The sequence below is a fragment of the Triticum aestivum genome, chromosome 5D (genome assembly GCF_018294505.1).
Source record: "Triticum aestivum cultivar Chinese Spring chromosome 5D, IWGSC CS RefSeq v2.1, whole genome shotgun sequence".
In the NCBI taxonomy this organism is placed as follows: domain Eukaryota; kingdom Viridiplantae; phylum Streptophyta; class Magnoliopsida; order Poales; family Poaceae; genus Triticum; species Triticum aestivum.
Window position 1 is genome coordinate 539,116,754 of NC_057808.1, and position 16,980 is coordinate 539,133,733.

The 16,980-nt window shown below is 45.3% G+C and overlaps 2 protein-coding genes and 1 pseudogene across 2 annotated transcripts; all 3 read left to right on the forward strand.

Moving 5' to 3' along the window:
- The window catches only part of LOC123121146 (BTB/POZ domain-containing protein POB1-like), a 39,280-nt pseudogene extending 38,934 nt beyond the window's left edge, over window positions 1-346 (forward strand).
- A 7,839-nt stretch (window positions 347-8,185) lies between these two features.
- Window positions 8,186-9,626, forward strand: LOC123126072 (BTB/POZ domain-containing protein At2g46260-like). The gene is made up of 2 exons (XM_044546476.1): window positions 8,186-8,451; window positions 8,699-9,626. The coding sequence occupies exons 1-2, from the start codon at window positions 8,186-8,188 to the stop codon at window positions 9,531-9,533; spliced, it is 1,101 nt and encodes a 366-aa protein (XP_044402411.1). The 3' UTR covers window positions 9,534-9,626.
- Window positions 9,627-12,003: 2,377 nt separating this feature from the next.
- On the forward strand, window positions 12,004-13,636 carry LOC123126071 (BTB/POZ domain-containing protein At2g46260-like). Its single transcript, XM_044546475.1, has 5 exons — window positions 12,004-12,087; window positions 12,163-12,226; window positions 12,667-12,946; window positions 13,065-13,099; window positions 13,146-13,636. The coding sequence occupies exons 1-5, from the start codon at window positions 12,004-12,006 to the stop codon at window positions 13,634-13,636; spliced, it is 954 nt and encodes a 317-aa protein (XP_044402410.1).
- The last annotated feature ends 3,344 nt before the right edge of the window (window positions 13,637-16,980 follow it).

The following is a 16,980-nucleotide window of genomic DNA, read 5'->3' on the forward strand; positions in this document are numbered from 1 at the left end:
GCGGGGCGGAGCCTCGAGCTTCTGTCTCATGGCAAGCTGTGAAATGGATGAGCAGACAATGTCGTACAGCTTTGGCCTCTCGTTAGGAGTCCGTGATGAGCCTGAGGGTTCAACGTGTTTGACGATAGATTTTGAGTTTGCTACAAGAACGGGACCGTCGGGAAAATTTATGAGCAAGTTGGAGAAAAAGATTACATTCACCGGTTCTTGCATGAATATGTACGATCTTGTATTTGAGGTTCCATGGTCGACGTTCATTGCTGGCGACGGACTCTTCATCGATGGCGTGCTGCACATCAGAGCTGGTTTTACGGTACTAGAGCAGCAGCTTGAATCACAGAACTGATGACATCTCACTCAGCATAGTTTGGTTGTGCGTGCATTATATCGGTTGCTTCAACATAATCGGTTTTAGTTGTAATCTGGGATTTTGTTGATTCAAAGTCGGCAAAGCTCGAGCTCTTCTCGGGCTCGGCTGGGCCTTCTCTCTAAAAAAACAATAGGTGAGTTTTTGGTAGTTGATGTTTCTAACTTGATCTTATTTCGTTATTCTGGTGTCTGCTTGAAACACTTAACAAATCGGTGGATTGTACTAGCCTCTTAAATGAAAGAAGTTGGAAACTGGGGCCGTCGACCCTTGCGACCTTTCTTTCGTTCTGTCGAACATGTACGTGCGTATCCTTTTGTTCAAGATTAGTCCTAGTCTTCCAAGTTTAGGTTAAGAAAAAACCGACTTGCCTTTACATGTCTTTACGTGTTGTTTGGTGTTTTGTCCCCCTTGGTCAATCTCCACAAAAGCGAAAGGAAAACGTTTCCAGACGGACTGCCGGCCGAAGCGTTGCGCCGGTCTAACGCAAGCCACGCGATCAATCGCGATCATGTGGCCAGCAAACAGCGTGCCCCCTCCCTTATCCACATCGAACGTTTTCTTCCTCGCAGCACAGCTCAGCCTCGCAGCTCCTTCGTCCCGCACCGGCGTCGTCATAGCTCCGATCCCCCGCCCCGCACCATCGGCGTCGCCGCCGCGACCATCCTCCCCCATCCCGAGCAGATCTCCCTCTTCCCCTATCCTTTGTTTCTCTCTAACGACCAACGCTCGGGCCCTGATCCCCGACGACCATCTCTCATCGAAGATGAACACGACAGCAGGAGCGTTGCACGGACGGCGATGCTGGAACCATCAGCTATTTTGCTCCAACCGGCGGCAAGCCAGACGCTGGGAACCGAGGTGCCCTCGTGCTACAACCATAGCGGCCGGGGAGCTGCAACTGTGGCCCCAGGAGAGCTGCAAACGGCGGTGCCCTATGCTACAACGGTGGACTCAAAAAGTTACATCCAGTCAGGGATTTGCTGGAACCGACGGGAGAGATGCTAGAACTAGTTTTGGCAGGGAGTTGCAAACATTGCCGGGGGAAGCTCGAATCAGTGTCGCCAGAAGCTACAACCGTTGGCTGGAACTGCTAGAACCAGTAGCCAAAAAAGCTGAAACCGACAACCGCCAGAGCTGCACTCGTAAGCAACGATGCCACGGCAGCAACCTTTTTTGCTGCAACCATCGTTAGATTTTACTACTACTGGGGAGGAAATTTGCTACATCTATCATAAGCGGAGCTGCATGGTGCCATGACCGACAGACTTTTTTTTGCTGGAACGGGCTACTAGTGGAGCAGCAACCATGCAACGAGGATGCTTGAATCGCTGCCTACGAAAGCTGGATCCAGTGTTTTTTTTATTCAATCAAGGAAGCGGTGCTGAGATGACGACGGGGCGCCGTCGAGGTGAGCTGCAGCTTGCACCAATAAAGCTACATCTGGCTTCCGTTTTGCAGCAATGATTTTAATGGGCGAAGCTTAATCCTAGAAACGACGGCGAGGCATTTTTGCTGCAACCGTGTCGATTTGTTGCTACTACAGGCGACATTTTTGCTACATCCATTTTTCTCCATGAAATTACCCACTGATGCTTCAACAGGAGGCGACGAGCGCGGCGGCTATGTAGCTTGGAGCGGCGGGGGCGGTGCGGTGCTCCAACAGGAGGCGACCGCGAACAGCCCAGGACGAGCGAACAACTGCAGAAGCCAGAAGGCACGAGCAGCCAGCGAGCACGGGGACGACGACGGCCGCACGCCTAGGACGATGACGACCTGATGCGGTGCTCGTCGACCTGATGCAGTGCGCCCCCGCGACCAGCCGAGGGCGCCCGTGGGCGGCCGGCAAGCACGGCCGGCGGAGGACGAGTTGGGCGCTGCTCTCTCTCTCTTCTTTTTTTCCTGTGGCGGAAAAATCCCCATGGTTCTGAGGTAGTCGGAAGAGAAGAATAGTCAGATCTAAAGGTTGACCAATGGCTGATCCTGTGGCTGGGACTCGACCGGCCCAGTGTTTCGGCCCGTCCGCCGGCGCCTAACACTGGCCAAAGCGAAAAGGGAAGACATCTTGAGACCGGCTGCAAAATGAGTTTTACTCTTCCGAGGCAGCTGCTTCATAGCCTCTATTTTGTTAGTTAGCTGCGCATGCTTCTGCTTGCGGTCTAATTTCGCTGTTCTTGCACTGGAACAGCTAAACCTCCTGAACGATGCAAGGAATTTCTGGATGCTCTTGCAAGGGAAGTTGACTGTGAGCTTGCAGCTGCAGCCAGTAAGTTTGAATCCCTGGGTACTGGACAGAGTGGCTGAATCGAGGGTTGTTGATTGGTTGCTACAGCATATTAGTAACATATATGTAATGTGTGCAGAGCTTCCCCATCTGAATATATTACCATTGAAAGCACAGAGTTCTTACATCATGAGAGGGATTCAACCTTAGCATAGAGGTACAGAAGCCAAGATCTAGAGGCATCCCAAAGAGCCATGTTTTTAAAGTGAAAGATCCAAAGAGAGAATTCGAACACTATTTTCCTAATTGTGATCCTTCAGGGGTGATGTTCATCTGGGAGGATGAGGGTCTTGCTCGAGTCCGAAATCTTCCAAAGAGCAGTGAGACCACTGTGACATCCCGGCTTTAATAGTAACGCTAGACTACTCATATAAACAAGGTGCACGTTTTTTTTTAGAGCCCGTCCGAAAGGAATCTTAAAATTAGGTGTGCTTCGCTTGGAGCAATTTGAGGATGGATGATCGACTGGGAAGTTAATCCTGAGTGCGCACAAGCGAGGACAAAGTGCGCAGGAAAGACTGGCATTGGTCTGCGGCGTCGTGGTAGGCAGGCGCAACGGCCAGGATCCGATGGGTTTTGTCGGGCCATTACAGTGAAAGAGGGCCAAAGGTTGGGGTCGAGGCCTTCCGGAGATGGATTCTCCCAAATGCTTTCCAAGAAGTATGTAACCCAGAAGCCCTAGTAGACTGCACCGGCTGAGAAAATCAGGCAAAATATGAAGAATTCTGAGATTCGGAGATAGGCCACCGAAAGACCCCCACGTTGCTTCTAGGACGACTCAGGTGGAAAAAAATCTAGCTGCCGTCCTAGCTCCATACCTCTCCCCTCATTCTCTCGCTGTTGCCGAAGGATGTCGGCAGGTGAAATCCTCACCGGCAGACGGTGGTGGCGGGGATCTGTTCCTGATGTGCAAGATGTGGTGCTCGAAGGCGTGGAGGTGTGTGCTTGGACGACAGAGCAACATCTCTAGGCTGGCGGATGCATGTGTGGTGTTGCTAGATCTAGCTGCTCAACTCGTGTGGGCGACGGGGCAGTGAGCTAGGGGCCAGAGTTGGCATTGGCTGAGGCATTTGCGATCGGATCTACATCTATGGATGTGACGGGCCGAGTCTGGCTGGATCTGGTCTTGAGTGCAGCTGACGGTGGTGGTGAGCTGCAAATCGGGATGTCGGGTGGTGGATGTTGGCAATGACAAGCCATCTTGGAAACTAGGATACCAGTGCTTGAGTGGAGGTTGTGGCGTGATGCTATGACTTTGGGCATGGTGAGCCCCAGGCGAAATCCTTGCATCGGCCTCGGGCAATGCTGACGATAGAGGTAGCCTCAGCGTCGTTTACCATCTTGGAGGTGTCATTGTGGAGCCCCTTCACCCCCCTTGTTATTTGGATCTCGAGCTTTCCTGGTGAAAACCTAAGTTCTAGCCATGGCAATGGTGTACCTGTCGCATCCCCCTCTGGAAACGTTTTGTCGGATTACCGGCCTATTGTCAGACCTTCGTGTGTATTGTTGTCCTACTTTTCCGTCATCGGCTAGTCATGTGCATGGCATCTCTTGGGAGCACCTCACTGTCGTAGAGGCCCATCTGGTAGCATGGGCGGTAGATTTGTTAGCTCGTGTGAAGCGCAGCCCGACGGCGGCATGTGTGTGTATTTCTGAGCTCTGTAAGCCGAAGTGACGACTCTAGGTCGAGTGGTAGGGTGTCTACTCTGGTTTCTTGGGCGACAGAGTCATCAACTCATTTGGTACGCATCCCCGGGGCTGGTGTGTGTGTTGTATCGGTTTTCGGCCAGTTTTCGTTATAAACCGGCCAACTATCTTATTCGTAATGAAAAGGCAGAGCTCCCGCTGGTTGCTAAAAAAAAATGGTCAAAACACTTGAGCGCCGGACGAGCAGCGAAGGGCCAAGTGGACAACGTCTTCACATCGGTCGTCACATCTCGGGCAGGTGGAGTCTACCAGGTGTTTGTGATGTACACTTTCCTTAGAGTTAAGTCTATACCTGAAAAGCAGCCACCCGAAGATCTTCACCCGCCAGGCGACTGATGGGGACCTTGGATGACCAGATATAATCGTAGTTGAGGTTGTTGTACTGCTCGGAAAAGATAGCATTGTACGCTCCCCGGAAGGTAAAAGGGAGCCCATGGATAAGGGACTGATTGTCGTGAAGCTCGTTAGACCGGAAATCCTGCAACGAAGAGAGCACAATATTCAGCTCACAAGTGGCACTGCCAAATAGTATTGATTAAAACCTTGTCATTGGTAATGTGGGGGAACAAATGGGGAAGGCCTTTTGTACTGGTTTGTCAAGTAGCCAGGAGTCTAGCCAAACAAGAGTAGAAAGAACGTTATTTGTAATGACAAAAGTAATATTTAGGAGTGTGGGGAGTGGTTGGTTTACTCTCTTTTATTGGAAGGAAGGAGTGGGTGGCAATATTTGTGGTGTGTTATGGTGGTACCACTGAACCCAAGGAACGTCTGGTTTTTGTAGTAATTAGAAGGCAATTATTTTGTATATGCAATTTTTCCCAGCGATAAAACACTTTTTGGTGGAGCTGCGGTGAGCTGCCTGATGTTATTGTCGTTGCGGGAGGTGACCGCAACATTGTCTCGCGCGCCATCTAACAGAGCGGCCGATATAATCAATTCATCATCCAACCAACGCGTAGCGTCCACCTAAATGAAAATAAACAAGAATTTATCTCTTTGTGAGTGGAAAACGACTTTATTCAGTGACTACACCAAGATGGTCTATGCCTAAAGAGGGCTGGACAAAACTGATGGTTCATGGACAAATAATTGGCGAGCTGGTGCCAGTATGATTCTTCGTGACATCAGTGGTAACATCATATGCTCATCTTGTAGAGAGCTATTCTCATGCAGGAATGCCCTGGAATTAGAGCTTTATGCATGCATGGAAGGGTTATCGATTGCCGTTTAGAGAACAGAACTTCCTATACATGTGGAGATCGACTCTTTGGTAGCAGTAAACATGATCAGTGAGAAGAGTATGGACGCAGTGTCTGGTCATTTAGTAGCTGAAATTAAGTCCCTTATGGTTGATAGCGTATTTATTCCACAGAAATTTCCTGGCAAGGTATAGTCGTTCTGAGCCAGTTACAGTTGTGTGGCTCGGCAGAGGACCCTCATGTATTGAGGATCTCTTGCGAAAAGATTGTAGCCCTGCCTTGATGGAATAAAACCCTTTTGATCTTGAAAAAAAAAGTATGGACAGGTCGATCTTTGTATATGGTCAACTGATGAGGCTTTTTGTTTGTAATCAGGAATATTGGGAGAGACGTCCGACAAGGAGACGATTCTGATTTTTCCGCTCCAGGTGGTCTGTTGCATACCAAACCTGAACACGTACGGCCTGTGAGCTGGCACTTCTGACTTCCGATCCGAGGGTCCTCTTTGCAGATTCCGGGCCTTCCAAAAGTTCAACTCTGACTCCGCCGACCTCGCCTTGTCGAAAAAGCTTAGCCGGCTTGGTTACGTCCGGCCACCGCCCCGCGCTTCCTCTCTCTCTCTCTCTCTCAGACGTGGCGGAGGGCATGGACGCCGGCGAACAGTCAGCGACTGCGGCAGCAGAGATGGAGATGGACTTCTCGCACGGTGGCGTGTTGCCCAGCTTCGAGTTCGCGTTCAATTCGGCCAACTTCTCCGAAAGGCAGCTCCGGATAGAGATCGTCGGCGACGACACGCCGGGGTCCGGCGGAGGATCCATTGCAGACCAGGCGCGCCGCCGCGAGGAGAAAGGTTCGTACAATCCTGTTGTGGAAACGTACTGATGATTAAATTTATTCAGGCGAAGCAATTAACAGATTAGAATGCGGCAAATATTTACTGGACGACAAGGCCGCAACAATTTGGAAGTTGTATTAATCCACTCTATGGAGATTAATTAGGCACTGGACAACGAAAGAGCGTAACCATTGAGCTTGGGAAATTTAGACAGATTCTATGCCAGTTTAACTTTAAACCTGAAGGTTATAGTACTTGTTGTCCTTGGTGGTGGGGTACGGTTTAAACTTTTAATCATTATTTTCTATAAAGAATGTTTACCCCGACCTCTGCATTTTATTAAATTAGGAAGCAACAAAGTATGCAGTGCAATACAAGTTCACAAGCAAAGTCGAACAGGAGGAATAAAATGCCACAACCAGCGAAAATAGGTCAAGGTGATGGCTAAACACCTATCCTATTATTGGACCGCCATCCAAACCGCCAACCACTGGCAGAGCTAGGAAGGAAGTTCGGGGGGCAAATCATAAAACATGCAGATCTGAGGGGGGCAAATACTAAATTATCCTTATCTAAACCCTCTACATTTTTTTCCTTCACACTTTTTGCTAAGAATGTGTGTGGGGGTGGGGGGGGGGGGGGGGGGGGCAACCACCCCAGGAGCACACATAGCTCCGCCACTGGTTGCGCCCATAGGCCATATGCTCCCTGACTTCCGCACGTTTGAATAACGTCCGCGTACGGATCCATCCAGACGCCCGAAAAATGACCCGCAAAAAAAATTGTAATTTTGTGTATGTTAAATATAATGTCATTCCCACAGTTTCATATGGCCAAAGTAATGCACACAATCCGACTCGAATATGTGCCGTTGTCTTAGGCTCAACCGCGTTAACCATGTCCCAAATAAAACTGGAGATGTAATTACGATGACAGACATTGAAGGACACGTGTATTGTACGCCACAATAACTTAGATTCTGGATGCCGATTAATGACTGTTCAATCTTGGTGACGTTATTTTGAACAATTTATCCTATTTCTGATGATCAGTTACATCAATCTGCACCCATAGAAGCATAGAGTATTCTCAGTATTTCAACTTGTTCCGAGTATTTTTAACAGTGGAATTTATGTACAATGGTTCTATTTCGGTATGTTTTACTTTTTCCATTTAATTATTTAATCTTTTGTATTTTTCAGGTGATGAAGGACAAAGTATTGTCTCTTCCTCAATGATGATGGGTATGCTGGTCTTAAGAGAAAAATCCATTATATCAATTCGGCGATTCTTGCTGCAAGAAGTCCTTTCTTTCTAAAGGTAATTCAGATAACCGTGTGAAATGCATTTGTTTGTCGGTTGAAGTTTCTAATAAGCTTCATGTTTTTTAAAGCTTTTCTCGAATGGCATGAGAGAATCTGATCAGATGCATCCAAAAATCAGGATTACTGATTCGGGTAATGTGATAGCTCAAGAGTACCATTCTCCTATTTTCCTTTAATATAATTTTCTATTGTGGTTGTTTTACTACTTAGTACTTACTATATTATTAAAATAAATACATTTATTATTTATGGTAAATACGAATAATGTTTTATAGATTCTACGACTATTTATTTTACTTCCTGTGATAATTAAAAGATAAGTCTCCTATGGAGTTTTTCTCATACTTTGAGAGAAATATTTAACTTAAATAATCATTAGATTTGGGGGTGCAAAAGGCTATCCTTTTTATTTACTTGTTTGACTAATCCTTTTTTTTCATTTTGCTTCGAATAGAGGAAAATGCCCTTATGGAACTTTTAAGCTTTATGTATAGTGGAAAGTTGACAACAACTCAGCCGGGTCTTTTGCTCAACATCTTGATGGCTGCAGACAAATTTGAGGTTGTTTCTTGCATAAGGCATTGCACTCAGTTGCTCAAAAGTTTGCCTATGACCAAAGAATCTGCAGTGCTCTATCTGGACCATCCATTCTCCATTTCATTGGTTGCGGAAGTTCAGCATTTGATAGATGCAGCCAAGCAATTCCTTGTCAACAAATACAAGGATTTGACTGAGTGAGTGATCTATATCTGATGGGGCCACCTTTGTTGTTTATTTCCTGAGAAACTGTAAATATTTTACTCAGGAAAAGGAAAAGTGTAGTACTCCCTCTGATCCAAATTAAATGACACTCCTTTAGTACAACTTTAGTACAACGTTGTACTAAAGGAGCGTCAATTAATTTGGATCCGAGGGAGTATTTTTTTTGTCACAAAATCTTGCATGAAGTGTGTACTCAAGTCCTGATTTTGCTCATTTCAGGCTCCCTGATGAACTGATGGAAATGCCTCTTGCTGTGATCGAGACCATCTTCTCGAGTACTGAGCTACAGATAACATATGAAGATACCATATATGACTTCTTGCTCGAGTGGGCCTGCAAGCATTACCAGGAATCGGAGGCAAGGAACATGATATGGAATTCTCGGTTACTTCCGCTGGTCCGCTTCTGTCATATGAGCTGCACGGGACTACATGATATTTTAACGTGCACTCATAATGATAGAGATCTTGAGCAAACAACTAAGCGTATTACCGATGTGCTTCTACACAAAGCATATCCGGCACACACGCAAGCTTCTCTTGCAGCTGACGCAGCAACCTCTTGGCAAGTTCCACAGCGAGCCTACATGTGCAAACCTCTCAAAATGGTTGAGTTTGATCGACCCTGCCCACAAGTTATTGCGTACATGGATCTAACACGCGAGGAGTGCTCCCGGCTCTTCCCGTCAAAAGATATATGTTCACACCTCTTCCGGCTTGGGGGGCGGGACTTTTATCTCGCGGCAAGCTGTGAAATGGATGAGCAGAGTACGTTGTACAGCTTTGGCTTTTGGATAGCAGTCGATAGTATGAAGGGCTCAACATGTCTGACGGTACGTTATGAGTTTGCTACAAGAACAGGATCGTCAGGAAAATTTGTGTGCAAGCGGAAGGCAAATGTTGACATCACTGATAATTGCATGTATGGATGCGAAGATCTTTTTGATGTTTCATGGTCGAGGTTCATTGCCAACGACAATCTCTTCATCAATGACGTTCTGCACCTGAGAGCTGATTTGACTTTGCCGGAGCAGCCTGAATTACAGACCTCATGATGTGTCACTCAGCAAGTTAGATCGTGCGTGTAGTATTGTCCCCTTTGACTCGATTTCATTTCTAATCTGGGACTTTGTTGGTTGGATAGGCGGTACTGGGTGAGTTTTTGGTAGTTCATGCTTCTGCCTGAACGGTACGAGAAATTTGGTGGAGAGGCTCTTAGCTTCCCACGATGGAAGTTGGAAATTGGGGCGTAAACCCTTTTGATCCTTTTCTATCTTGTGGTCGAAAAAAATACTCCTGTGTATTTTTTTTTCAAGAATATTCGTAGTCATCATGTTTCTAGGAGGACTGCTGGCTGTTTGAACAATTGATGTTCAGCATCAGGACTTACAAAAAAAACGTTGGACGATGAACACGATTAAAACAAAATAAGATTGGTTTTGGGCCTCGGCGCCCTTGTGTCTGGCTCTGACAATGTCCCTTGATGTCATGTCTTTGCCTTCCCTATCCCGAAGCTCTAGTGTCTTTTTCTGTGTTTTTTTCGGGTTTTCACTCGGTTTTTCTTAATTAACCGAGAAATGTTTGGTTTTTATGTACGCTTTCTCTTATAAAATGGATCATCTCTTTTCTTTTTAATAAAATGCAGGAACCCCTTGCCCCTCTTGAGGGGTCCTAAAAAAAAGGACCTCAGGGGTTGTCCATCAACTTGTGTGAAAGGTTTTCCAGCATTTTTTGCAAAATTTATTGGGAGTTTTTTCAAGAAATTCTTGGTCGGTGCCTCGCACCCCTTTCCTGTATTTTTTTAACCGCTAGTGATTTCTGGTGTTTTATCACCTTTGGTACATATTTATTGAAGTGAAGGAAAGAAAAAAGCTTCCATCTGTTTTACATCTGGAGGATCATGATGAACTTTTGTAAAACATAGGCACGCTGAGAGCCCGGCTTTGAATTGACAAAGCTATCAACCAGTCAGGAATTACAAGAAACCAGGATGCTGAAAGCAAATCTTACAACACAACACACACACCAAGCATAAAAGACTGGGAATAAACGAGCAGCTTGAACATGAAGTCGCCCTCCAAACTCAAGCACCGAAGAAGAAGGCCGGAGGAACCTCAAGAAAAAGCCCATTCCTCAGAAAGGAAAAAAACATCGACATCCCACGCCACACAAAGATACCAAGGTCGCCAACCCATCTCGAAGGAAGGACTGCCGCCACCAGATCGAATCCACTAGGTTAAGACCAGGGAGCCTCCACCGCAAAAGCACAAACAACACGAGAATCGCTCGCACTTCCCCCTCACCAACCACAGAAACAAGGAAAGATGCCACCATCACTGTAGCGCTGCTCGCCGTACGTATAGCAAACCGTGCAGGCTCACCTTTCGGGGCTGCCGCCAGGCCATAGGGTCGCATATAAAGGAAACACATTGCCATGGAAAACACTGCACCAGGACCGCCGAGCCATAGTACAACAGCGGCCAAGCCCGGGTATCTCTGATGTCGTCCCACGCGCAGCGAAATCCCCGCCTCAGAGGCGAGATCCCACTCAGATTCAGCACACACATTGACAGATCTAGACAGGGACAGGGATCGCCGGAGGTCGCCAGCACCACGATCCGTACTGCACCACGAGGGCAACACCATCACACCCTGCACTGTCGGGGTAGAAGGCTTGCGCGGGCTAGATCCGGCCATGGGCACACCCACAATCACATGTCTTGCTGGCCGCTAAAGCCTTGCACGTCGTCTCACCGGCATCGATGCCCTGCAGAGCTACATGAGGAAATTTTAGAGTTGCATGTTTTCTGCATACACGCAACATACGGTTTACAGCCAGTCCTTGCAAATATACTCACCTCGTAGCTACTTAAACTGGCTTGTGCTACCAGATTCTTGTGTGGTATAGACTACACTATTTCATCAGATAACAGTATAAAGTTTTGTGTGAACAAGGTTACAGGAAATTACAGTAGCATCAGCATATATATAGCGGCTATAGTCCCACTATAGCGGTTTGAGCAGGGTGCGACTAAATGGTATTCATGTACAATTGTCGTGTAAAGTTACGAAATATAGCCGGCTATAGTCCTGCTATAGCAGTTTGAGCAGGGTGCTGCTAAATGGTATTCATGTACAATTATCTCGCAAAGTTACGAAATAGCCGACTATAGCCCCGCTATAGCTAATTTGAAGGATTGCCGCTATTTGACATAGCCCACTATTTAAAATTATGATGATCAGTTTGCTTAGTGAGCTACTAAGCTACAAGCATGCTTACATTGCGGAATGAAGTAAAGTTCAACTACCTTGATGTTTTTTAACCATTTTACTCTATTTCTGAAAATTAATTAACTGATCTGCATCCGCTAAAGAACGGAGTGTTCCAAGTATTTTAATATAGCAAACTATCTCTCTACTGCTTCTATTCGATACACTGTATTTCTTTTCCCAGTTTGTCCTTTTATCACCAGTCTTCGGCATTTTTTAGGCGATGAAGGAGAAAGTATTGAATCTTCCTCAACCATGTTGGGCACACCAGTTTTACGGGGAAAAATGGTTTATATCAATTCGGCGATTCTTGCCGCAAGAAGTCCTTTCTTTCTCAAGGTAATTCTTGCAACCTTGTGAAATGCATTTTCTATAAAGCCGGTTCACGGTTCTAATATTTGTCATGTTTCCTAGCTTTTCTCAAATGGCATGAAAGAATCTGATCAGACACATCCAACACTTAGGATCGCTGATTCAGGTAATTTGTTAGCAAAGTTTACGTTGTTCCTCTCATAACTGATTCTTATTTGCTATTGTGATCGTGTTAATATTTTCAGTTTTGCTAAGTCTCAGTCGACTTAGACTTCGTTATGTCTCAGTCGATGTTATGTTATATTGATCTTGCATTGAGATTTGTACAAAAATATCTTTTTAGTTTTTCCTTTTTCTTTCCATATACTATATCGCTTGACTGAGACTTGGTTAAGTCTAAGTCGACTGAGACCTAGACACACCCTAATATTTTCTAACATTTTTTGTAAGGAAAAGACTATGTTTCCGAGTTAGTCTCCTACAGATAGCCTTCTCAATTCTGTGAAACTTAAACTATCATTTAGAGAGCAGAAAAACTCTCGTTTTGTTGTTTTAGGTCTTTATCAAACTATTTACTTAATCCTTTTTTCATTCTACTTGGATCAGAAGAATATGCGATGATGCAGCTTTTAAGCTATATGTACACTGGAAAGTTGACAACAACTGAGCCCACTCTTCTGCTCGACACATTGATGGCTGCCGACAAGTTTGAGGTTCTTTCTTGCATGAGGCATTGCAGTCAGTTGCTTTCAAGCTTACCTATGACCACAGATTCTGCACTGCTCTACCTAGACCATCCATGCTCCATTTTAAAGGCCGATGAAGTTAGGCCTTTAACAGATGCAGCCAAGGAATTCCTTGCCAACAAATACAATGATTTGGCTAAGTGAGTCATCTCCACTGGATGGATCCACATTTTATTTTATTTTATTGAGAAAAATGCGGACATTGTTGTCAAGCCATAATATCTAAAACGTGCTCAAGGCATGGCTGTCTCATTTCAGGTTCAAAGATGAAATGATGAACATCCCTATTACTGGTATATATCGAAGCCATCTTCAAAAGTAATGACCTACATGTGGAAGGTGAAAGTTGCATATGTGAATTCTCGCTTGAGTGGGCATGTGCACACTATCCAAATTTGGAGGATAGGCATAAGATTTTTAGTTCTCGCTTACTTCCACTGTTGCGCTTAAGTCATATGGACTTTGCGACACTGCAGGAGGTCCTACCATGCATCGATAATGACATAAACCATGAGCAACTAACAAAGGTACTTCTATACAAAGCTTATCCAGGATGCCAGCAAAGTCCTATTGCAACCGATGCGGCAAACCATTGGCAATTTGCCGAGCGGGCTTACGAGTTAAAACTTCTAAAAGTGGTTGCATTTGATCAACCTTCCTCACAGGTTATGGTTTACTTGGATCTAAAGCGTGAGGAGTGCTCCAGACTCTTCCCGTCAGGATGGATATTCTCGCACTCATTCTTTCTTGCAGGGCAGGAATTCCGTGTTGTGGCAGGTCGTGTGCTGGGTGAGGAAAGTAACTTTTATAGCTTTGGCCTCTACCACTAGAAAAAGGCCCTATTGTCCCAGTTCATAAGGCCCATTTTGTTCCGGTTTTTGAACCGGGACTAAAGGGTCGTTACTAATGCCCTAGGCCTTTAGTCCTGGTTCTTACATAAACCGGGACAGATGGTCCTCCACGTGGCCGGTGCAGCGAGCCCAGGCAGGAGGGCCTTTAGTCCCGGTTGGTGGCACCAACCGGGACCAAGAGGCATCCACGCGTCAGCAGCTGGCAGGAGCTGAGGTTTTTGTTTTTTTTCTGAAAGGGGGTGGTTTAGGGGGTAATTTAGGGTGTGTTAGCTAGCTAACAGAGAGAATTGTCCTCTCTTATTTCCGTGCTTGGTTTACCAACGCTACTTCTATGCCTAAACATGGCTTAGATTAAAGTGAAGGCAACATGTGGTGCATGTCGATAGTAATATTAATCCTAACTTGATCAGGTTTGGATTAGTACTACTTTCGACATGTACCACATGCTTGTTGCCTTCACTTCAATCGAATCAATGTTCATTTCACCCACTGATATATAATAACTCTTCATGTCCGCATCATGCATCATCATAATAATAGGTCCTACTAATCATCATCATACAACTTCTACTCGTTATTAATAACAAGTCATACGATCATCATCCTCATAGTCATCGAACCAACCCTACTTAATTGTTCTAGGCACATGATCATCAGTATTAGGTAGGACCTAAATACCCTCTTTAAGATAAAATAGCATAAAACAATATAGACCCTGACTCTCAATTATGGAGAATGGAGATCATCCTGTCTCCAATTCTTGCACTTCGCTTCCTTTTGCTTTCAAGAACCTCCTTACGACAGTCCATACATTTTTTTCATTCCTTGATTTTCATGTCTCCACTTCTTTTAGAAATCCGGTATGGACAGTTGAGATTCGTAGGATGACCTGGATGTATGTTCAAAACATCAAGGCGACCACTCTGATACATCAGATGAGGCACACAATCATTCGGGATTTCCTGTTGAAAAACATATAGTAATAACTTCATAGTTAGCAATGTAGTTAAGTTTTAAAAGAATTTATGCAAAAGATGCACGAATGTCGTAATACTAAAAAATCTTACCATGACATCTCCATGGATGTTACCGTAGTTCAACACGTGCACTAGTGGCACGTATTGACCATAATGTGGAGGAGTTTTACAATAGATATTGTAATTCTCAAGATAAATACAAAATCCGACTAGATGATTTTTCTCCTTATAAGTTAACTCAGAGCCATCGGTGTAGTAGGTTCTGTCTACCATGTTCCGCACATTGTTTGAACAATCAAAATAAGCTGTCAATGGAAATAAGCTGTCAACTATTTTAAAATGAACAATATAAATTAGTTAATAACTATGTTTGAGAAACTCACATAACGGTAGAATTGAAGGCGTATCAACAAGGACACAAATGTCCATATTGTCTTGGTCGATGTCAGGATCGCCAAGATCCATGGTGACAAGCATACCCTCATCAAAATCATACATCTTACAAAATGCTTCCCAATTTTTGCAACCAAAATGGGTTACGCTCTCAGAATTATACAGATTTACTTGAAAATCCATATCATGATGGGTCCTTAGGTGAATTTTCTTTGTTTCCAGACTTTCATGGTCTTCAAAACCCATCCTCTCCAAGCATAGCATCTTGCATGGCATGGGATAAGCTAGTCGAATTGTAAAAGATGAAAATTACACGTTGAAATAGTTGAAGTCGTGCTTAATTACGAAAAAATAACACTTGTCGTCGTTGCGTACCGTTTCAACATCGAAGGTCTCCTCCAGCTTAATGCTGAAGCGCCGACCTTCGTCTAGGTGAGGCCTGTCGCATAGACCTCGGTCGTCGTGCCACCAGTCGCACTCCCCCGGGAGACTTTCGTCGTCCGAGTACGACATTTCCTATGTTCATAATTCAAATATTAAACTTGTACAATTAAATATATGTACTAAAAACCAAAATAAATCATTATTATTCAACACGGGTTGACTATCGGTCTGTCGAGTCTTTTCTTGAAAACACTTAGCTCACGTGGTGTACATATTCGGCTGTCGATGATGGTAGGTCCTCCTTTCATCCCCGAGTGCATTACACCAAGTTGTCTAGCACACGGGAATGAAGGAGAAGCTACCCCCACGACAACAGTCGGGATTCTTCGTCCTCTCATATATATATGGTGGAGACTCTCCCTCACTGATTCCTCTCTGACATTGCGACCGTCGGTGATGGTAGCTTCTCCTTTCGTTCCCGAGTGCATTACACCAAATTTTCTAGCACACGAGAACGAAGGAGAAGCTACCCCACGACAACAGTCAGGATTCTTCGTCCTCTCATATATGGTGGAGACTCGACAGACTTAAAGTCAACCCAAAATATCGTTTAATTATCTTTCTAAAAAAGGACATATCGTCCTCTCATATATAGGACTCCTATTGACATGGAGATTTGGCTGGTCTCACCTCGAGTTCGGAGGGGGGTCGGTGACGGGGACGACGGCGGGGATGATGGAGGGGCTCCTAGATTTTTGCAAAAACATAAACCCTATAAGCTATCAACTAATTAAATGCATACTCCTTGCATAGTGCTCTGCAATTTTAGCATTCAAAGTAGGAGTACTTTTCCAATTTGAGCATTCAATAAGCAAAACCAAATCGTAAAAAAAGTAGTATTCAAATTAGCATGCATTCAATTATAAGCAAAACTACATCATCTCTTGCGTCCGTACATCGTCGAATATTATCACTAATACACCTCGCATACTATCATACATATAGCATCGCTAATACAGCTAGAACCGTAGCGCCCGACGGGTATCGGCCCGGGCGGTGGACACCCAAAGAGAAGGAACCATCACAGGATCATAGCTCCAGTGAGATCCCTGAAGAACCTGCCAGGTATTGTCGGACCTGCCCTCCAATGCAACCATGTAGCGATGGGCGTGCTCGTCCTCCTCGCTGACACGGTGATGTACCACCTCCGTGGTGTCCGGAAGCCTCGCCACCATCACTGGCCCACGCGACCGTCACCAAACAAGGATCGGGTCAACGACGGGCTGGCTCCTCACCAACCTACGCCCCCCGGAAGGTAGCACCTCCCAATACCAGCCCGGCGGAGCCCAGTCCCGGACATGGCCCCTCTGATCAAGCCAGCCTCCTCCGCCAAGTCGACGACGAGGATGCGGGATAGGCATCGTCGACGTTGATGCGGGAATAATTGCTTGATCTAAAAAATAAACTAGTTCTATTAATTTTCTTGCTAAAAATAAACTACTTCTGTAGTAAAATAAAGTAGTTTTATTAAATCAACTAGTTCAACTACTAATCACTTACTATGAATAA